General features: G+C 44.7%; 1 protein-coding gene across 5 annotated transcripts in view; it reads left to right on the top strand.

The window, feature by feature from the left end:
* The window catches only part of pisd (phosphatidylserine decarboxylase), a 46,818-nt gene that overhangs the window by 10,652 nt on the left and 12,477 nt on the right, over nucleotides 1-23,689 (top strand). For 3 of the 5 annotated variants that reach the window (XM_049604905.1, XM_049604900.1, XM_049604901.1), the window contains exons 2-3: nucleotides 15,515-15,659; nucleotides 19,857-19,991. In XM_049604905.1, the coding sequence (XP_049460862.1) occupies nucleotides 15,515-15,659; nucleotides 19,857-19,991 (280 nt within the window). Of the gene's footprint in view, nucleotides 1-773; nucleotides 883-15,514; nucleotides 15,660-19,856; nucleotides 19,992-23,689 lie in introns of all 5 variants that reach the window. The other 2 variants (XM_049604903.1, XM_049604904.1) reach the window with 2 other exon arrangements.

Raw genomic sequence — 23,689 nt, 5'->3', positions numbered from 1 at the left:
TGCTCTTTATATATTTACTCTATATATTTACACTTTATATATTTTGCTCTTTATATATTTACACTTTTTATGTTTACACTTTATATATTTTACTCTATATATTTACACTTTATATATTTTACTCTTTATATATTTACACTTTTTATGTTTACACTTTATATATTTTGCTCTTTATATATTTACACTTTTTATGTTTACACTTTATATATTTTACTCTTTATATATTTACACTTTATATATTTTACTCTTTATATATTTTGCTCTTTATATATTTACACTTTATATATTTTGTTCTTTATATATTTACACTTTATATATTTTACTCTTTATATATTTTGCTCTTTATATATTTACTCTATATATTTACACTTTTTACACTTTTTATATTTATTCTTTATATATTTACACTTTATATATTTATTCTTTATGTATTTACATTTTATATATTTTGCTCTTTATATATTTACTCTTTATATATTTACACTTTATATATTTACTCTTTAAATACAGATAAAATGACTGAAACGGACAAGTTACAGGAGATTACTGTGTGTGTGTGTGTGTGTGTGTGGTTTCTATGGCAAGAGATAGTTTAGCAGGTCAGCTATTTTAGCTGTAGGCTAGCTTAGCTCGTGTTAGCCTCTTTCCAGTTGATCCGGTGATAACCTGCTAACCCACTTTCACACACACACACACACACACACAGTGTGTATACATGTGTGTATACCCACATTACTGTGCACAGGCTATTTTTCTTTGTTTCTCCCAAACAGTCAACAACAACAACATCATATGGATGTCGTAACAGAACCAGTGATCATCATCAGAGCAGTCATGATCCATCCGGCGAGATCGTTCATTCCTCTACACGTTAACGCTCAGGTGGAGTGTTGGCTCCAGGGGGCGGGGCTTAAAGGTGTCGTCCTGCGTTTGTCTTTGTTGTTTCTTTGAACGTCACTAAAATGATCCAACACTGTAAAAACACTGATTATCGTCAGAGCTGCACATTTCTGACGGTTCTTGAACACATCATGTGTGACAAACAAACCAACAACAACAACAACAACAACAATAACATCTGATTTCATTATCATTTAACATCACAATCAGTTTGTCTCAGAGGCTTTAGAGCAGAGGATGACCCTCTGCCCTCCTGTCCCTCTGTCCTCCTGTCCTTTTCTCCTCTGTCCCTCTGTCCTCCTGTCCTGTCACTCTGTCCTCCTGTCCTTTGTCCCTCTGTCCAACTGTCTCTGTGTCCTCCATCCCTCAATCCTTCTGTCCCTCTGTCCTCCTGTCCTCTGTCCCTCTGTCCTCTTGTCCTTCTGTCTATCTGTCCTCTTGTCCTCTGTCTTTCTGTTCCTCTGTTCTCTGTCCTCCTGTTCCTCTGTCCTACTGTCCTCTTGTCCTCTATCCCTCTGCCCTCTATCGCTCTGCCCTCCTGTCCTCTTGCCCTCTGTCTTTCTGTCCCTCTGTCCTCCTGTCCTCTGTCCTCTATCCCTCTGCCCTCTATCCTCCTGTCCTCTTGTCCTCTGTCTTTTTGTCCCTCTGTTCTCTGTCCTCTATCCCTCTGTCCTCCTGTCCTTTGTCCCTCTGTCTTTATTGTTTTTTTATTATTAAGAGAAAAAAATATTAACATAATTTATATTTGTGCATCAGAAATTATTAATAAACTAAATTTATTAATTTCAAATTTTATTTTGCAGAAGAAACTGTTTTTATAGAGAAAATCATTTTTCTATAAATCACAGGACACGAGTCCTGAATTTAATCTGACACTGATCAAACTACACATACTGTAAACATATACTCACCAAACACACATCTATATACTCACCAAGTCCACATCTATATACTCACCAAACACACATCTGTATACTCGCCAAATACACATCTGTATACTCACCAAACACACATCTATATACTCACAAAATACACATCTATATACTCACCAAACACACATCTGTATACTCACCAAATACACATCTATATACTCACAAAACACACATCTATATACTCACCAAACACACATCTGTATACTCACCAAATACACATCTGTATACTCACCAAACACACATCTGTATACTCACCAAATACACATTTGTATACTCACCAAACACACATCTGTATACTCACCAAATACACATCTATATACTCACCAAGTCCACATCTATATACTCACCAAACACACATCTGTATACTCACCAAACACACATCTGTATACTCGCCAAATACACATTTGTATACTCACCAAACACACATCTGTATACTCACCAAACACACATCTGTATACTCGCCAAATACACATCTATATACTCACCAAACACACATCTGTATACTCGCCAAATACACATCTGTATACTCACCAAACACACATCTATATACTCACAAAATACACATCTATATACTCACAAAACACACATCTATATACTCACCAAACACACATCTGTATACTCACCAAATACACATCTGTATACTCACCAAATACACATCTGTATACTCACCAAATACACATTTGTATACTCACCAAACACACATCTGTATACTCACCAAATACACATCTATATACTCACAAAATACACATCTGTATACTCACCAAATACACATCTATATACTCACCAAACACTCATCTGTATACTCACCAAATACACATTTGTATACTCACCAAACACACATCTGTATACTCACCAAATACACATCTGTATACTCACCAAACACACATCTGTATACTCACCAAACACACATCTATATATTCACCAAACACACATCTGTATACTCACAAAATACACATCTGTATACTCACCAAACACACATCTATATACTAACAAAATACACATCTATATACTCACCAAATACATATCTATATACACACTAAATGCACATCTATATACACACTAAATACACATCTATATACACACTAAATGCACATCTATATACACACTAAATACATCTATGTACACACTAAATACACATCTATATACACACTAAATGCACATTTATATACACACCAAATACATTTATGTACACTAAATACACATCTATATACACACTAAATGCACATTTATATACACACCAAATACATTTATATACACACTAAATACACATCTATATACACACTAAATGCACATCTATATACACACTAAATACACATCTATATGCTCACCAAATACATTTATGTACACACTAAATACACATCTATATACACACCAAATACACATCCTTCAGACTTCCGCGTTGAGTGGACGCTGGCGCGTCTTGCTGCCGCTGCTCAGAGGTACATCCACCGCGGGTCTCGGCGGGGATTCCACTACGGCAGTTCCAAGGGGATTGCCTCCTTTTGGTCCTCCACTCAGCGCCCACCCAGAAACACCGGCCGGTCTGTGGACCACAGTGTGTTAGCCGGCCTGGCTAGGTTGGCTAGCGCTCCCCACAACAACAACACCGGCGTCAGCTTCGGTCTGCTGAACATCCGATCCCTCACTGGCAAGGGACATCTTATCCAGGATCTCCTTAACGACCGTAAGCTTGATTTTCTTTGCTTAAACGAGACGTGGCAAGTTCCTGGTGACTATTCCCAGTTGAATGACTCTACTCCGGTGGGGTTTGTTTTTATCTGCAAACCTCGTGGCTCGGGTCGCGGGGGAGGTCTCGCGATACTCTACCGCGAGAAGTGGAAGGTCCTTCCTGTTTCTGTGCCTCCTCTCTCCTCACTGGAATGCCTTGTCTGTCAGATCCCCGGACCCACCCCCACAATCATTGTCACAGTTTACCGTCCCCCCAAGCCTCACAGTGACTTTTTAAATGAATTCTCCGCCCTCCTTACCCATTTCTCCACTTTCTCACCCAATATAATTCTGCTAGGAGATTTCAATATCCACATGGACAATACTGCTCTTCCCTTCACCATGGATTTCTCATCACTACTTGACAGCTTTGGTTTCCAACAGTTTGCAGACTTCTCCACACACATAAAAGGTCACACAATTGATTTAATTTGCTGCTCAGGTCTCACCCCCTCCAACTGTACTGCTGACAAACTTCACATTACGGACCATTTCCTCCCCCCTTTAACGTCACTCTCCAGCTCTCCATCTCCAAACCTCTCATCTCATACCGCAGTATTAAGGACATTAACGTGGACTCCCTCTTCTCCTGCATCATCACCACCCAGACTCCAGACCCCACTTCCACCCCCGATGATCTCATCACACAGTACAATAATGGACTCTCCAATGTACTCAACACACTTGCTCCTGTCAAATCCCGCTCTGTCTCCTTTACCCGGTCTGCCCCCTGGTTCACCCCACATCTTCGTTCCATGAAATCCCAAAATCGACAGCTTGAAAGAGTCTTCAGGAAAGCCGGTCTCAATATCCACAAAGACATTTACTTAGCTCAGTTAACTCTCTATAAAGACTCCATTTCTCATGCGAAATCTCAATACTACTCTGGACTCATCTGCTCAAATGCTGGAAACACCAAGACTCTCTTCTCCGTTTATAACAGAATCATTCAACCCCCAGACTCCCTACTCCTCCACATGTACTCCTCAGACACCTGTGAGTCCCTCCTCCAGTTTTTCAATGACAAAATCAATAAAGTTCACCAGCACTTGGGCTCCACTTCCTCACCACTCCCCTCCTCTGAACTCCTCCCTCCTTATCAACCATTCTCCACCTTCGAATTCCCTCATCCCTCAGTTATCTCTGACCTCATCAGAAAGTCCAAACTTTCATTCTCCCAGCTAGACCCCCTCCCCACTCCTCTGGTCAAATCCTGCCTCCCCTCTGCTCCCCTTCATCTCAGCCATTATCTACTCCTCACTGTCCACTGGAACTGTTCCCACCCCTTTCAAAACCGCAGCCGTCAGTCCCATCCTGAAAAAACCTGGTTCAGACCCCAACGATTTCAATAACTTCCGCCCCATTTCTCACCTCCCCTTCTTTTCCAAAATTCTTGAAAAAACTGTTGCCTCTCAACTCCACTCCCATCTCACCCATAACAGCCTCTATGAACAGTTCTAGTCCGGCGTCCGTCCCCTCCATAGCACAGAAACAGCCCTCATCAAGATCACCAATGACCTCCTCATGGCAGCTGACTCCGGTTTAATCTCCATTCTCATCCTCCTCGATCTGAGTGCGGCCTTCGACACTATTTCTCACCCAGTCCTCCTCCATAGACTCTCCTCCATAGGTATCACTCACACACTCCCTTCACTGGTTTCACTCTTTTTTTTTAGATTTTTTTGGGCATTTTTAGCTTTTATTTGATAGGACAGACAAGCGTGAAAGGGGGAGAGAGAGATGGAGTGACATGCAGCAAAGGGCCACAGGCTGGATTCGAACCCAGGCCGCTGTGGCAACAGCCTTGTACATGGGGCGCCTGCTCTACCACTAAGCCACCGACGCCCCCACTGGTTTCACTCTTACCTCAGTAGCTGCACTCAGTTCATCCAACTCAAATCCTTCACTTCACAGCCCTCCCCCGTCACTTCAGGTGTGACCCATGGTTCCGTCCTGGGGCCCCCCCTCTTCATTATCTATCTCCTCCCACTTGGCAATATTTTTCGCAAATTTGGTATTCACTTTCACTGCTTCGCGGATGACACCCAGCTCTAGCTATCCAGTAAACCCGACACCTCTCTTCCACCCTCCTCCCTCACCCACTGCCTCTCAGAAATTAAATCCTGGTTCACCTCCAACTTCCTCAAACTCAACTCTGATAAAACAGAACTCCTTCTGGTCGGTACCAAATCCACTTTATCCAAAACTGACAGTTTCTCCCTCACTATTGACAGTTCCACAGTGTCCCCCTCCCCTCAAGTTAAGAGTCTGGGTGTCATGCTCGACAGCTCACTGTCTTTCCACTCACACATCAATAACATCACCCGGTCTGCATATTTCCACCTACAAAACATTAACCGTCTCCGCCCCTCCCTCATCCCTCACACCACGGCTATCCTGGTCCACAGCCTCGTCACCTCCCGCATTGATTATTGTAACTCACTCCTCCTTGGTGCCCCTCACAAATCCCTCCTTAAGCTTCAACTGGTCCAAAACTCTGCAGCCCGCATTATTACCAGATCCCCCTCCTTTCACCACATCACCCCTGTCCTCCAGCAGCTTCACTGGCTTCCAGTCAAATTCACAATCCATTACAAAATCCTTCTGTATACTTTCAAGGGCATTCACAACCTCGCCCCCCCCCCCCCACCTGTCTGATCTCCTCCACATCGCCACCCCCTCTCGCTCCCTCAGGTCGTCCTCCTCCCTCCATCTCTCTGTGCCCTCCGCCCGGCTCAGCACCATGGGGAGCAGAGCTTTCAGTCGCTCTGCTCCCAAACTCTGGAACTCTCTCCCCGGACCTCAGAAACATGGACTCTCTACCCCATTTCAAATCATAACTCAAAACCCATCTGTTCCAAATTGCATATTCCCTTTAATTGCCCACATCCATTTTTAGTTTGTGTAACTCTTGTCTGTTGTTTTTATTTATTTTAATTGTGATTTAATTGTGTTTTTAATTCTCTAAGTGTCCTTGAGTGTTGAGAAAGGCGCTTTTTAAATGAAATGTATTATTATTATTATCATTATCTATATACACACCAAATACATCTATATACACACTAAATACACATCTATATACACACCAAATACACATCTATATACACACCAAACACACATCTATATACTCACTAAATACGCATCTATATACACACCAAGTACACATCTATATACACACTAAATACACATCTATATACACATCTATATACACACTAAACACACATCTATATACTCACTAAACACACATCTATATACACACCAAGTACACATCTATATACACACCAAACACACATCTATATACACATCTATATACACACCAAATACACATCTATATACACACCAAATACATCTATATACACATTAAATACACATCTATGTACACATCTATATACACACCAAATACATCTATATACACACCAAACACACATCTATATACACATCTATATACACACCAAACACACATCTATATACACATCTATATACACACTAAACACACATCTATATACACACTAAATACACATCTATATACACATCTATATACACACTAAACACACATCTATATACTCACTAAACACACATCTATATACACACCAAGTACACATCTATATACACACCAAACACACATCTATATACACATCTATATACACACCAAATACATCTATGTACACACTAAGTACACATCTATATACTCACCAAATACATCTATATACACACTAAATACACATCTATATACACACCAAACACACATCTATATACACACTAAGTACACATCTATATACTCACCAAATACACCTATATACACACCAAATACACATCTATATACACATCTATATACACACTAAACACACATCTATATACTCACCAAATACACATCTATACAGACAGAGGGACAGACAGAAGGACAGAATGACAGACAGACAGACAGAAGGACAGAGGGACAGACAGACAGACAGCCAGAGGGATAGACAGAAGGACAGACAGACAGAGGGACAGACAGGGGGACAGGAGGACAGAGGGACAGACAGGCAGACAGACAGAAGGGCAGAGAGACAGACAGAAGGACAGAGGGATAGACAGAAGGACAGACAGACAGAGGGACAGGAGAACAGAGGGACAGACAAGGGGGCAGGAGGACAGAGGGACAGGAGAACAGAGGGACAGAGGAGGACAGAGGGACAGGAGAACAGAGGGACAGACAGGGGGACAGGAGGACAGAGGGACAGACAGGAGGACAGAGGGACAGGAGAACAGAGGGACAGACAGGAGGACAGAGGGACAGACAGAAGGACAGAGGGATAGACAGAAGGACAGACAGACAGAGGGACAGGAGAACAGAGGGACAGACAAGGGGGCAGGAGGACAGAGGGACAGGAGAACAGAGGGACAGACAGGAGGACAGAGGGACAGGAGAACAGAGGGACAGACAGGGGGACAGGAGGACAGAGGGACAGACAGGAGGACAGAGGGACAGGAGAACAGAGGGACAGACAGGAGGACAGAGGCACAGGAGAACAGAGGGACAGACAGGGGGACAGGAGGACAGAGGGACAGAGGCAATGCAGGTATTTTGGAGCAAGCCTTAACTCTGCTCTGAAGGCTGTTCTTATCCTTAACAGAGAGAATATTAAAGCATCAGATAAAAGAAAAAGTTCAAAGACTTTCAATGAAAGAACAATAAAAACAACTCAAGATTTTCCCATTGACATTAAAGGAATTCAACTTCCTCAGCAGGTAAATCCTCTGCTGACCTTTCTTGACAATGGACTCTGTGTTCATATTGAACTTCAGTTTACAATCAGACACAGCACCCAGGTGTTTGTAAGACACCACAATCTGAACATTTCCACCATGAATGACACTGACCTGATGATCACTGTGAAACCTAAAGTCAATTATCATGTCATTGGTTTTAGAAACATTTAAATCGAGCTAACTGCCATCTCACCATTTCACAAAATCCTGTAATGCAGGACCATGATCACTGTCAGAGCGCTGCAGTAAAGATAAGAGGACAGTGTCATCAGAAAGCTTCACCAGATGCCTGTTGACTTGAGAAGATCTGCAGCTGTCAGTATACAGAATAAATAATAAATAAGAGAGGTGACAACACACAACCTTGAGGAGAGCCAGTGGTAAAAATGGACATGTTAACCATTTGTCCATTGACAAAGACCTGCTGGACCCTCTCAGTGAGAAAATTTAAAATCAGAATGAGAAGCTGGTGTGGAGATTAAAGTAAGAGTCAAGTCTCTCAATTAAAATGTGAGGCTGCATTTTATTGAAAGCAGAAGAAAAATCTGCAAATACAAGTCTTGCATGAGCTAGTGTTTGTGCAGAGTGTTCAAAATAAAAAGCTTAGCGTCCTCCACACTTTTACCTGGCTGGTAAGTGATTTGCAGAGGATCCAGTTTTCCTGCTACAGAACACACAACAAAGTTCTTTATAATTTTCTCAAAATTTTTCATTACCAGTGAAGTAAGCGCCACTGGTCTGAAGTCTTTCAGTTCTTTTGAATCCTTTGACATGGGGACAGGTATGACGGTTGACGTCTTCCAGATTGTGGGAATCTGACCCAGATCAGCACACATCTGGAAGAGTCTAGAGAACACCCCACTGAGCTGATCAGCACAGTGAATGAGATGTATGATGAGACCGTGTCACAGACATCATTCATGTCATCACTACATGCATCAAAGAAACATTCCCAGTTTGACCACTTGGAGCAGGCCTGAAGAGAGGAGATATTCTCCGCAGACCAGCATTTCACTGATTTCTCCACGTGGGAGCTGCCTGAAGGCAGATGTGTACAGAGGCATCACATACACACTGTTGTGGTAGGAAGATCCCAAAGATGGCAGCAATCTGTAAGCAGGCTCACACAGCCATAACACAGGTCTAAGGTAGAGTTCCTCTGTGTGGTGGCACAGGTCACATACTGTTCATAAGTCCTCAGAATATTGTTCAAACAGCAGTAATTAAAATCACAGAGGACGAATTTCGGAGCATCCGGGCATATGGCGTCAAGACGGCTTGTTATGTCAGCAATCAGCTGAGCAGCAGCTGATGTGTTAGCACGAGGGTGGATGTAAACAATGGTGAAGAACAGTTACTGAAACTCTTGAGGCAAGTAAAAAGGCCGGAGTGAGATGGTCAAAAGTTCAATGTCAGGGGTACAAATCTTCTCCCGAATCACGACAGTGTGACATAGCAGCACACACCACCTCCCCGTCGCGTGTTGGTGATCTCCGGTGACCGGTCCAGTCAGAGCGGAATGCCGAACCCACTAAATGACAGATCCTTGTCCCAGTCTGAATCACTTAGCCAGGTCTTGGTGAAGGCCGGTAAACAGGTAACCCTCACTTTGTGTTTAAATTTGGCCCAGGCCTCCAGCTCATGCAACTTGTTGTAGAGAGACTGTGCATTACAGAGCAGAATCAATGGAAGAGCAGGTAGCTTGCGGCAGTCATGAAGGCTCATATTCTTGAGTCTCCGACGAATTCCACCTCTTTTCTGACAAGTGGGTTTGGCTCTAGCATCGGTTCTGCTGAGCTGCAACAAAATATTCACTGGCACAACACTGTTACTTGTCTGAAGTTACAAGAGAAACTCCCGAGAGCATGTAATCCTGCCGTCATTTTTACTCATTACCTTCATGGCTGTTTTCACTAATTTCTCCAATTTTGATTTGAACTGTTCAGTGAGAGAACCAAACCAGGCAGCGATCCCATATCTGATCAGACTTTCCAGTACAGCATTATAAAAAACACCCAAGCAGAGATACAGTCCATGTTGACGAGCCAACGAGGTTAAGACAACATGACATGCAATCGATGGACCGGAGTAAACATTTCATTTCATTTCATTTATTTATTCATTCCAATCTGAATGACTGGAAAGGAGCAGGATGAAGTAACCTTAAAATACCTGCCCCTTTCTTAAGGCATATAACTGCTTACATCAGAGAAGTTGCCATTAAAGAAACAAACAAATTCACAAAGTTTACAGCAGCGTGGGCACTCGCGCCCGGGTCGCCAGCAGAGCAGCGCCACTGGAAACACAAGATGTGTGATACACATATACACACCACATACACACATACACATATACAGTATACATGTTTGTACAAACAGTATGTTTGTCTATATATACACACATATCTATATACACATATATATCTATATATATAGATATATATGTATGTATATATATATACATACAGTACAGGCCAAAAGTTTGGACACACCTTCTCATTCAATGCGTTTTCTTTATTTTCATGACTATTTACATTGTAGATTCTCACTGAAGGCATCAAAACTATGAATGAACACATGTGGAGTTATGTACTTAACAAAAAAAGGTGAAATAACTGAAAACATGTTTTATATTCTAGTTTCTTCAAAATAGCCACCCTTTGCTCTGATTACTGCTTTGCACACTCTTGGCATTCTCTCCATGAGCTTCAAGAGCTAGTCACCTGAAATGGTTTTCCAACAGTCTTGAAGGAGTTCCCAGAGGTGTTTAGCACTTGTTGGCCCCTTTGCCTTCACTCTGCGGTCCAGCTCACCCCAAACCATCTCCATTGGGTTCAGGTCCGGTGACTGTGGAGGCCAGGTCATCTGCCGCAGCACTCCATCACTCTCCTTCTTGGTCAAATAGCCCTTACACAGCCTGGAGGTGTGTTTGGGGTCATTGTCCTGTTGAAAAATAAATGATCGTCCAACTAAACGCAAACCGGATGGGATGGCATGTCGCTGCAGGATGCTGTGGTAGCCATGCTGGTTCAGTGTGCCTTCAATTTTGAATAAATCCCCAACAGTGTCACCAGCAAAACACCCCCACACCATCACACCTCCTCCTCCATGCTTCACAGTGGGAACCAGGCATGTGGAATCCATCCGTTCACCTTTTCTGCGTCTCACAAAGACACGGCGGTTGGAACCAAAGAGCTCAAATTTGGACTCATCAGACCAAAGCACAGATTTCCACTGGTATAATGTCCATTCCTTGTGTTTCTTGGCCCAAACAAATCTCTTCTGTTTGTTGCCTCTCCTTAGCAGTGGTTTCCTAGCAGCTATTTGACCATGAAGGCCTGATTCGCGCAGTCTCCTCTTAACAGTTGTTCTAGAGATGGGTCTGCTGCTAGAACTCTGTGTGGCATTCATCTGGTCTCTGATCTGAGCTGCTGTTAACTTGTGATTTCTGAGGCTGGTGACTCGGATGAACTTATCCTCAGAAGCAGAGGTGACTCTTGGTCTTCCTTTCCTGGGTCGGTCCTCATGTGTGCCAGTTTCGTTGTAGCGCTTGATGGTTTTTGCGACTCCACTTGGGGACACATTTAAAGTTTTTGCAATTTTCCGGACTGACTGACCTTCATTTCTTAAAGTAATGATGGCCACTCGTTTCTCTTTAGTTAGCTGATTGGTTGTTGCCATAATATGAATTTTAACAGTTGTCCAATAGGGCTGTCGGCTGTGTATTAACCTGACTTCTGCACAACACAACTGATGGTCCCAACCCCATTGATAAAGCAAGAAATTCCACTAATTAACCCTGATAAGGCACACCTGTGAAGTGGAAACCATTTCAGGTGACTACCTCTTGAAGCTCATGGAGAGAATGCCAAGAGTGTAGCAAAGCAGTAATCAGAGCAAAGGGTGGCTATTTTGAAGAAACTAGAATATAAAACATGTTTTCAGTTATTTCACCTTTTTTTGTTAAGTACATAACTCCACATGTGTTCATTCATAGTTTTGATGCCTTCAGTGAGAATCTACAATGTAAATAGTCATGAAAATAAAGAAAACGCATTGAATGAGAAGGTGTGTCCAAACTTTGGCCTGTACTGTGTGTGTGTATATACATATATATGTATATACAGTGGTGGTAAAAAGTTTTCAGACACCCCATGCATTTGTGAAATATTGCATTAAGAATCACTCGTCTTCAAGTGCAATTTCTTTTAGTACAGTCACAGCCAAAATACTAAATAAATCCTAAAAAAGCCATTAAAAACTTCAAATTGATTGGTTCCATAAAAATACATAAGAAATTTTGAGTATTGGGTCATTTTGGTACCAGTGATGAAGGTCATTCTTTTTATTAAAAGACACAATTTTTGTTGCCAAGCTTCGTGTCTACATAAAGCCAGCACATTTGAAAGTTCTTCAGACACAAAAATGGCTAAAACAAGGAACCTAACGCAGGAAACACGCCTGAAGATAAAGATTCTCAGCCAGGAAGGGTACAGCTGCCGCCAGATAGCCAGGAAGTGCAGATGCAGTCCTTCAGCAGGTGGATACACTCTGCAGAAATACAGACGAACCAACAGCTTGGAAGACAAACCAAGATCTGGGCGTCTAAGGGTTTCTTCAGCAAGAAATGACCGCATCCTGATCCGCATGTGCAGGCAAAACCGCCGAATGACATCACAGGAGCTTCAGCAGCAGTGGTCAAACCAAACTGGTGTCCAGTGTTCCACCCGCACTGTACGTGGCCGACTTTTAGATCACGGCTTAAGGTCCTACAAGGCTATCAAGAAGCCCCTGATCAATGAGAGACAGAGGTTAGCCGGCGTCGTTGGGCCCAGGCACACAAGAACTGGACAGCCAGGAACTGGAAGAAGATTTTGTGGTCAGATGAGTCCAGTTTCCAGCTTTATCTTCCTCCTACTAATGTGAGTCAGAAGGTCAGGCGAAGCATTATCTCCAGCATGTACAGTACCTACTGTCAAGCATGGTGGAGGCAGTATCATGGTTTGGGGATGCATGAGTGCTGCTGGTGTTGGTCATCTCACTGTCTGTGATGGCACATTGAACTCTACCAAGTATTGTACCATTCTCCAAACCCACATGCTCCCTTCTGCGCGTGCACTGTTCCGTCGAGGTAAAAACTGGATGTTTCAACAAGATAATGCCCCTTGCCACACATCCAAGGCCAGTAGAACTTGGCTGCAGGAGCACAGTATCCAGGTCTTAGAGTGGCCAGCTCAATCCCCGGACATGAGCCCCATTGAAAATCTGTGGTGGATTATCAAAAGGTCTGTTTCAAAGCATAAACCAAAGAATTTAGAAGAATTAAAAGCAGTAATTCAAGAAGAATGGGACAGGATTACCCCTCAACAGTGTGAAAGGCTCGTGGGGAACATGCCAGACAGGATTAGAGCTCTACTACGTGCCAATGGCAGGACTACTAAATATTAATTTGATGATGTGATGGTTTATTTATTTTTTGTTCAGTTTTGAACACATTCTCTGTTATTCGTTGACTCTGATACCGACAATGTTGAGAACTGACATACTGAAACTGTCAAGAATTTAGTTTTGTTAGTTTTTCTTGTAAACAATAAACAAAAAAATATAATTTGTGTTTGTTTGTATCTGTCTAATGCAGCCACACCTTTTGAAACACAAAAAAGATTTTTCCACAAATATTTCATGATAATATTTGAGATTGTGTAAAATTTTAAGGGTGTCCGAAAACTTTTTTCCACCACTGTATATATATATATATATATATGTACACATACGCGTGTGTGTGTGTGTGTGTGTGTGTGTGTGTGTGTGAGTGTGTGAGAGAGTGTGTGTGTGTGTGTGTGTGTATATGTATACACATATACAGATCTCTATATATACCAGTATGTGATGTACATATAAACAGATATGTGTTTATTTTGTGTGGATGTCAGATGACGTCAAGGTGATGATGTCACAGTCCCACTGAACGATATCATGTTTTTCATGTCCGATAAAAAAGTCATTGTTGTAGCAACGCAAACGTACTTTGTATGTTAGCGCGTTAGCATTACTGTTAGCATTCCTACTAGCTCTACTGCAGCTTAGCGTCTGTGTGCTGTGTAAGCGTCTGCTTCTCCTCACTCCACCCTCCATACACACACAAGCCCCACCCCTTCCACATCTGTCCACACCCACCTGTATCTTTCCCTCCTGTGTCTGTTTTCATTTTGTCCTTGCTTCCGGTCATCCCTCCTTTTCCTTTCATCGTTTTTAAAAACACTCATCTTTAATTTGTCTTTTTTACTCACCTGAGGTGTCAGATCAGACTGTCATTGGTGACATGACCTCAGACTGGAGTCATTGGTGACATGACCTCAGACTGGAGTCCTCTGTCACATGACCTCAGACTGGAGTCATTGGTGACATGACCTCAGACTGGAGTCCTCTGTCACATGACCTCAGACTGGAGTCCTCCGTCATGTGACCTCAGACTGGAGTCGTCTGTCACATGACCTCAGACTGGAGTCATCGGTGACATGACCTCAGACTGGAGTCCTCTGTCACGTGACCTCAGACTGGAGTCGTCTGTCACATGACCTCAGACTGGAGTCATCGGTCACCTGACCTCACATGACCTCCTCCTCCTCCTCCTCCTCCCTCTCCTTCTGAGCTGTTGATCTGGAATTTCTCTTCCACACATGTTGAACACATCATGAGGTTGTCTCTGAGTCAGAGGCGTTGTCTGATTGATTGAGGTGATGGTGGTGTCTGGGCGGAGCCTATAGGAGGCGGGATTTGACACCGATGACACAGTGGTCATGTTGCCCTCTGTGATTGGCTCATAAACAACAGAGTTTCTGGACGTTACTTCAGCCTGACTGACAGAAGCTCCTGAATCTCCAGTTTGTTGGCTTTTTTGTGTTAATGTCTCTTTGTCTCCACCCTGGGATGGTTGTTTCCCTTTGGGTCTGTGCGAGTCACATGATGTAAATGTCATCATCATGCCGACTGGCTGGCTGTGAGACAAAGAGCTGCTTTATTCCCTGCTGTCTCACATTTCAGGGACTGGCAAAAAGTCCGTCCAGTGTCCACTCTGACTCAGACATGTGCGGTGTCACGACGGCTCCTCCAGGTGATGTTGACATCATCTCAGGTTTACAGAGCATGTGTGAAACCCCCCCACCCCCACCCCCTCTCATCACGTCTTATTATCATAATCAGGCTCCAGGTGCCTCGTTTGGCTCTTCGACACCGTCTGAGCGTGCTCAGTGGCTGTGTGTCTCGACCTGCCCCTTGGCGTCGTCGGCCAATCACCTTCCTCTGCTACGTCCTGTCAGTGAGTGCTTTGCGGCCGTTGGCCAAACGGGTAAGAGTGTCTACCTGCTGGCATCTGATTGGACAGAGAGAAACAGGAAGTGACAGGAACAGCTGTCTTCTTTTCTCCTTTCCTCATGTCTCAACTCCTCCCTCCTCCTCCTTCTGACTTCTTTTAAGTCTTTATGGTCACCTCTTCAAAACACCTGTAAATAACATCTGTATGAATATAACACTGTCTTTTACCTACTCAGGTACTCTGTACACTATCTGCTCAGGTACACTGTCCTCTACCTGCTCAGGTACACTGTACTCTACCTGCTCAGGTACTCTGTCCTCTACCTGCTCAGGTACACTTTATTCTACCTGCTCAGGTACTCTGTCCTCTACCTGCTCAGGTACTCTGTCCTCTACCTGCTCAGGTACGCTGTCCTCTACCTGCTCAGGTACACTTTATTCTACCTGCTCAGGTACTCTGTACTCTACCTGCTCAGGTACGCTGTCCTCTACCTGCTCAGGTACACTGTACTCTACCTGCTCAGGTACACTGTCCTCTACCTGCTCAGGTACACTGAATAGAATAGAATAGAATAATACGTTATTAATCCTTGCGGAAATTACTTTGTCACTGCAGCAGTGTATCCCACAGGCAACACACAAGACAATAATGATAAAAAGTAATACAGCATAATAGACAAGTAAAAAGGAGCAGCAGCAGGTTAATAGGTACTGTGCATTGGTTACTGAGCATTAAAAAGTCTGATGGCCCCAGGCAGGAAGGACCTCCTGCTACGCTCAGTCCTACACTGGGGTGATATCAGCCTGTGGCTGAAAGTGCTCTGGCTAAACACCTCCAGGTTGTGCAATGGATGAGAGGCATTTTTTAATATACATTTCAGTTTTCTGAGCATCCTTGCCTCAGCCACCTGCTGAATTGAGTCCAGCTCAGCTCCAATGGTAGAGCTTGCCTTCTTTATAAATTTATTGAGCTTGTTCCTATCTCTGGCACTGGTTCCTTCTCCCCAGCACACCACACCAAAGAAAAGTGCACTGGCCACCACAGTCTGATAAAATGTGCTCAGAAGAGGTCTGCAGATATTAAAAGACCTCAGCCTTCTCAAAAAATACAGGCAGCTCTGACTTTTCTTGTACCCTGCCTCCAAGTGTCCAAGTGGCAAGACCAGTCCAGGTTATCATACAGCTGCACTCCCAAATAGAGACAACCTCAACATCTGCACCTTTAATGGTGACTGGGGCTGGAGCAGGCCTCCTCCGGCGATAATCAATGACCATTTCCTTGGTCTTGGAATTGTTCAACTGAAGGTGGTTGATGTCAACAAAGTCGCTAATTGTGCCCCTGTACTCCTCCTCACATCCTCCGTTTACACATCCGACCACCGTTGAGTCATCAGAAAATTTCTGAAGGAAGCAGGCTCCTGTGTTGTATTGGAAGTCAGATGTGTAGACTGAGAACAAGGAGGGAGACAGGACTGTTCCTTGTGGGGCACCAGTGCTACTCAGGAGTTTGCTGGAGACACAGTTCTTCATTCGGACGTATTGTGGTCTACAGGTGAGGTAGTCCATGGTCCAGTCAGCCAGCGCTGATTCCACATTCATTTTCCTCATCTACGCACCAAGCAGCAGTGGCTGGATCGTATTGAAGGCACTTGAGAAATCAAAGTACATGATCTTCACAGTCGCATCGAGGGTGTCCAGGTGGCTGTAGGTCCTCTGCATCATATAGATGAGGGCATCATCCACTCCGATGTTGGGCTGGTATGCGAACTGTAGGGGGTCCATGAACATCCTCACTCTGGGTCTTAAATAGGAGAGGACAAGCCTCTCAAGAGTCTTAATTATATGTGAAATGAGGGCTACTGGCCTGTAATCACTGGAGTCAACAGGGAGTCTCTTCTTAGGGACAGGAACTATGCATGATGTTTTCCATAGAGAGGGGATCTTTTGTTGTTTCAGACTCAGGTTGAAGAGGTGTGACAGGATATCACATAATTGATCGGAGCAGATCCTAACGAGTCTAGGGCCAATTTCGTCGGGACCGGCTGCTTTTCCTATCTTAAGTCTATCTGAGTGAATTCTCTCTTCACCTGTGATGGCTGGAGCGTTATGGATGAGTCACTGATGTGGAGAGACTGATCCAATGAACAGGTATGAACTGAAGGGGACAGGCTACAAGTACAGATGATGGTCTGTGGATACAGTCTGGGGGAGATGATTGTCCCAGAAGAGGGGGGAGCAGGCATCACAGGCAGCTGACAGTTTGAGGAGGCGGTGTCAGATCGGTTAAAGAAGACATAGGCCCTCCCTGAAGGCCTTTTTCTTTTGTTTTATCAAGCCTTTCAGACAGCTAGTGATCCATGGCTTGTTGTTCGGGAAACATTTAATCACTCTACTCGGTACACAAATATCGCCACAGAACTTGATGTAATCTGTGATGCTGTCAGTTAGTCCCTCAGTGTCATCCCTGTGTGCCTCACAGAAGACATCCCAGTCTGTGAGATCTAAATAAGCCTGTAGAGATCCCTCTGCTTCCTGGGACCAGCATTTAACTGTCCTGGTGGTAATAGGTATCCTTTTAACAACGGGGTTGTATGTGGGAGAGAGGTGGACAAGATTGTGGTCAGAACCACCAAGAGGGGGCAGTGCAGTTGATTTATAAGCATCTTTTACATTAGCATAAAAAAGATCAAGTGTCTTATTTCCTCTCATAGGACAGTCCACAAACTGTTTGAAGGTGGGAAGTATGCAGGAGAGGGATGCATGTTTAAAATCCCTGGAGAGGAAAATAAATGAGTCTGGATATCTTGCTTGTATTCTGGCAATAGTCGCGTGAACTATGTCACAAGCCGTATCAGCGTGGGCAGAAGGCGGACTGTAAATGCAATGGCGACGACTACTGTGAACTCCTGTGGCAGGTAGTAAGGTCTTAAACTAACTGCTAAGAGTTCCGTGTTCTTGTTACAAACCTGCTGCTTGAGCGTGCCCTGGTTTACACCACCCGTTGTTGATAAGCAGAGCAAGCCCCCCGTCTTTCCTCTTGCCACTCGCTTTGATATCCCTGTCCGCTCGCAGCGTTAGGAAGTTGCTGGTGTTGGTTTTAGTCTCTGGGATACAGTCCTTGAGCAACGTCTCAGTCAGTCACATCAGACTGCAGTCCCGGTAGATTTTTGGCTTCTGACGAGGGTTTCGAGCTCCTCCATCTTGTTATTCATGGACCAAACATTTCCCATAATAATGGATGGAAGGGCCAGTTTGTAAGACTCCTTCCATATTCTCTTCCTCTGTCTCCTGTTCCGTTTCGCCCCAGCACGTGCCCCCCTGCGTGTCCTCCATAATAGCTCTGTCGGAATGTTGTGACTTGTCCCGATATGTTTGGTGAAAGGAGCCACGTATAGGAGCTCCTGGTGCGAGTAAACAATTGCCGGCTGGCTCCGCTGCTCTTCTTGGAGAATTCCCCCGAATATCAGGCACACTAAAAGTGTTCTGATCAACTCCATTTCCCCTTAACCAGGCCCCTGTGCTCGTCGGAAGCTGTGTGTTTTAACATGAACACTTAAAAACTAAGAACATAAAACACGTCTACAGCATAAAACACACCAAACTCAAGCATACACTGGAGCTACTGTGAGCTGCTCAGGTACTGTGCCGATAAGCCACCTTCATATCAGCATTTGAATGTAAAATAATCAGGAACAAGTGTAGAACCCTGCGGAACCCCATGAGTGTTTCTCAGGTGTGTGAATGGGAGGAGCTTGTTGCTCTGTGTCTGCTGGATGTCACAAAGTTTTAAAGATAAAAACATGTTTCAGCTGAAAAAGGCACTGAAGGTTTCAGACACCAGAACCAGAAACCGTTTGGATGTTATATGTTTAGTACAGTAGAGTCTGACAGTAGATGTTAACAACAGAGTTACAATTGTCTGGTTGAATTTTCGTCTGTGAAGAGGTAATAAGTGAGACATTCACCAGGAAACACTGAGCAGGAAATAGATCAGATTTAATCCGTTACTTCTGTTTCTTGTCTTTCTCTGTTTTCCTGTTTTTTTTGGTCTCCTTCCGTCTTTTCTCATCATTTTGCTTATTTTACCACCATTTTACACTCCTCCTTCCCCTTTCACCTCCTCCTTCACTTCCTGCTGCTTGATTTTCTTGAACAGATGAAATAATACAGTGACATTCTTCTTCTGAAACCAGATCATAATTAACACGTAGTTTCCTGTTTGGTGCTGCAGGTGGCGTTGTACCACTCCTTCCCAACTCGCTTGCTGTCTCGGGCCTGGGGTCGTCTGAATGGGGTCGACCTCCCCACCTGGCTGCGAAAGCCTGTCTACTCCCTCTACATCTGGACCTTTGGGGTCAACATGCAGGTCAGAACAGCCATGGGTGTGGCTAATGATTGGGATGTCTGATGGTTGGAGTGTCTGATGGTTGGAGTGTCTCATTGTCAGTGTGTCTGATGGTTGGAGTGTCTGATGGTTGGAGTGTCTGATGGTCAGTTTGTCTGATGGTTGGAGTGTCTGATGGTCAGTGTGTCTGATGGTTGGAGTGTCTGATGGTTGAAGTGTCTGATGGTCAGTGTGTCTGATGGTTGGAGTGTCTGATGGTCAGTGTGTCTGATGGTTGGAGTGTCTGATGGTTGGAGTGTCTGATGGTCAGTGTGTCTGATGGTTGGAGTGTCTGATGGTCAGTGTGTCTGATGGTTGGAGTGTCTGATGGTTGGAGTGTCTGATGGTCAGTGTGTCTGATGGTTGGAGTGTCTGATGGTTGGAGTGTCTAATGGTCTTGGTGTCTGATGGTTGGAGTGTCTGATGGTTGGAGTGTCTAATGGTCTTGGTGTCTGATGGTTGGAGTGTCTGATGGTTGGAGTGTCTAATGGTCTTGGTGTCTGATGGTTGGAGTGTCTGATGGTTGGGGTGTCTGATGGTTGGAGTGTCTGTTGGTCAGTGTGTCTGATGGTTGGAGTGTCTGATGGTTGGAGTGTCTGTTGGTCAGTGTGTCTGATGATTGGAGTGTCTGATGGTTGGAGTGTCTGTTGGTCAGTGTGTCTGATGGTTGGAGTGTCTGATGGTTGGAGTGTCTGATGGTCAGTGTGTCTGATGGTTGGAGTGTCTGATGGTTGGAGTGTCCGATGTTTGAAGTGTCTGATGGTCAGTGTGTCTGATGGTTGGAGTGTCTGATGGTCTTGGTGTCTGATGGTTGGAGTGTCTGATGGTTGGAGTGTCTGTTGGTCAGTGTGTCTGATGGTTGGAGTGTCTGATGGTTGAAGTGTCTGATGGTTGGAGTGTCTGATGGTTGGAGTGTCTGATGGTTGGAGTGTCCGATGGTTGGAGTGTCTGATGGTTGAAGTGTCTGGTGGTTGGAGTGTCTGATAGTCAGTGTGTCTGATGGTTGGAGTGTCTGATGGTCAGTGTGTCTGATGGTTGGAGTGTCTGATGGTTGGAGTGTCTGATGGTTGGAGTGTCTGATGGTCAGTGTGTCTGATGGTTGGAGTGTCTGATGGTTGGAGTGTCTGATGGTTGGAGTGTCTAATGGTCTTGGTGTCTGATGGTTGGAGTGTCTGATGGTTGGGGTGTCTGATGGTTGGAGTGTCTGATGGTTGGGGTGTCTGATGGTTGGAGTGTCTAATGGTCTTGGTGTCTGATGGTTGGAGTGTCTAATGGTCTTGGTGTCTGATGGTTGGAGTGTCTGATGGTTGGAGTGTCTAATGGTCTTGGTGTCTGATGGTTGGAGTGTCTGATGGTTGGAGTGTCTAATGGTCTTGGTGTCTGTTGGTCAGTGTCTGATGGTTGGGGTGTCTGATGGTTGAAGTGTCTGATGGTTGGAGTGTCTGTTGGTCAGTGTGTCTGATGGTTGGAGTGTCTGATGGTCAGTGTGTCTGATGGTTGGAGTGTCTGATGGTTGGAGTGTCCGATGTTTGAAGTGTCTGATGGTTGAAGTGTCTGATGGTCAGTGTGTCTGATGGTTGGAGTGTCTGATGGTCTTGGTGTCTGATGGTTGGAGTGTCTGATGGTTGGAGTGTCTGATGGTTGGAGTGTCTGTTGGTCAGTGTGTCTGATGGTTGGAGTGTCTGATGGTTGAAGTGTCTGATGGTTGGAGTGTCTGTTGGTCAGTGTGTCTGATGGTTGGAGTGTCTGATGGTTGAAGTGTCTGATGGTTGGAGTGTCTGATGGTCAGTGTGTCTGATGGTTGGAGTGTCTGATGATTGGAGTGTCCGATGTTTGAAGTGTCTGATGGTTGAAGTGTCTGATGGTCAGTGTGTCTGATGGTTGGAGTGTCTGATGGTCAGTGTGTCTGATGGTTGGAGTGTCTGATGGTTGGAGTGTCCGATGTTTGAAGTGTCTGATGGTTGAAGTGTCTGGTGGTTGGAGTGTCTGATGGTCAGTGTGTCTGATGGTTGGAGTGTCTGATGGTTGAAGTGTCTGATGGTTGGAGTGTCTGTTGGTCAGTGTGTCTGATGGTTGGAGTGTCTGATGGTTGAAGTGTCTGATGGTTGGAGTGTCTGATGGTCAGTGTGTCTGATGGTTGGAGTGTCTGATGGTTGGAGTGTCCGATGTTTGAAGTGTCTGATGGTTGAAGTGTCTGATGGTCAGTGTGTCTGATGGTTGGAGTGTCTGATGGTCAGTGTGTCTGATGGTTGGAGTGTCTGATGGTTGGAGTGTCCGATGTTTGAAGTGTCTGATGGTTGAAGTGTCTGGTGGTTGGAGTGTCTGATGGTCAGTGTGTCTGATGGTTGGAGTGTCTGATGGTTGAAGTGTCTGATGGTTGGAGTGTCTGTTGGTCAGTGTGTCTGATGGTTGGAGTGTCTGATGGTTGAAGTGTCTGATGGTTGGAGTGTCTGATGGTCAGTGTGTCTGATGGTTGGAGTGTCTGATGGTTGGAGTGTCCGATGTTTGAAGTGTCTGATGGTTGAAGTGTCTGATGGTCAGTGTGTCTGATGGTTGGAGTGTCTGATGGTCAGTGTGTCTGATGGTTGGAGTGTCTGATGGTTGGAGTGTCCGATGTTTGAAGTGTCTGATGGTTGAAGTGTCTGGTGGTTGGAGTGTCTGATGGTCAGTGTGTCTGATGGTTGGAGTGTCTGATGGTTGAAGTGTCTGATGGTTGAAGTGTCTGGTGGTTGGAGTGTCTGATGGTCAGTGTGTCTGATGGTTGGAGTGTCCGATGGTTGAAGTGTCCGATGGTTGAAGTGTCTGATGGTTGAAGTGTCTGGTGGTTGGAGTGTCTGTTGGTCAGTGTGTCTGTTGGTCAGTGTGTCTGATGGTTGGAGTGTCTGATGGTTGGAGTGTCTGATGGTCAGTGTGTCTGATGGTTGGAGTGTCTAATGGTTCGTGTGTCTGATAGTTCATGTGTCTTGTAGTTGGAGTGTCTGATGGTTCATGTGGCTGATGGTTGGAGTATCAGGGTGGTTGGGGTGTCTGATGGATGGAGTGTCTGATGGTTGAAGTGTCTGATTGTCAGTGTGTCAGATGGTTGTCGTGTCTGATGGTTGAAGTGTCTGATGGTTCGTGTGTCTGATAGTTCATGTGTCTGATAGTTCAAGTGTCTGATGGTTGGGGTGCCTGATGGTTGGAGTATCAGGGTGGTGTGGGTGTCTGATGGATGGATTGTCTGATGGTCGGGGTGTCTGATGGTTGGAGTGTCTGATGGATGGGGTGTCTGATGGTTTGAGTATCGGGGTGGTTGGGGTGTCTGATAGATGGAGTGTCTGATGGTCGGGGTGTCTGATGGTTTGAGTATCGGGGTGGTGTGGGTGTCTGATGGATGGATTGTCTGATGGTCGGGGTGTCTGATGGTTGGAGTGTCTGATGGATGGGGTGTCTGATGGTTTGAGTATCGGGGTGGTGTGGGTGTCTGATGGATGGATTGTCTGATGGTCGGGGTGTCTGATGGTTGGAGTGTCTGATGGATGGGGTGTCTGATGGATGGAGTGTCTGATGGTTGGAGTATTGGGGTGGTTGGGGTGTCTGATGGATGGAGTGTCTGATGGTTTGAGTATCGGGGTGGTGTGGGTGTCTGATGGATGGATTGTCTGATGGTCGGGGTGTCTGATGGTTGGAGTGTCTGATGG

Source organism: Epinephelus fuscoguttatus, linkage group LG18 (assembly GCF_011397635.1).
Source record: "Epinephelus fuscoguttatus linkage group LG18, E.fuscoguttatus.final_Chr_v1".
Classification (NCBI taxonomy): domain Eukaryota; kingdom Metazoa; phylum Chordata; class Actinopteri; order Perciformes; family Serranidae; genus Epinephelus; species Epinephelus fuscoguttatus.
This window is presented reverse-complemented; position numbering and strand designations above follow the sequence as displayed.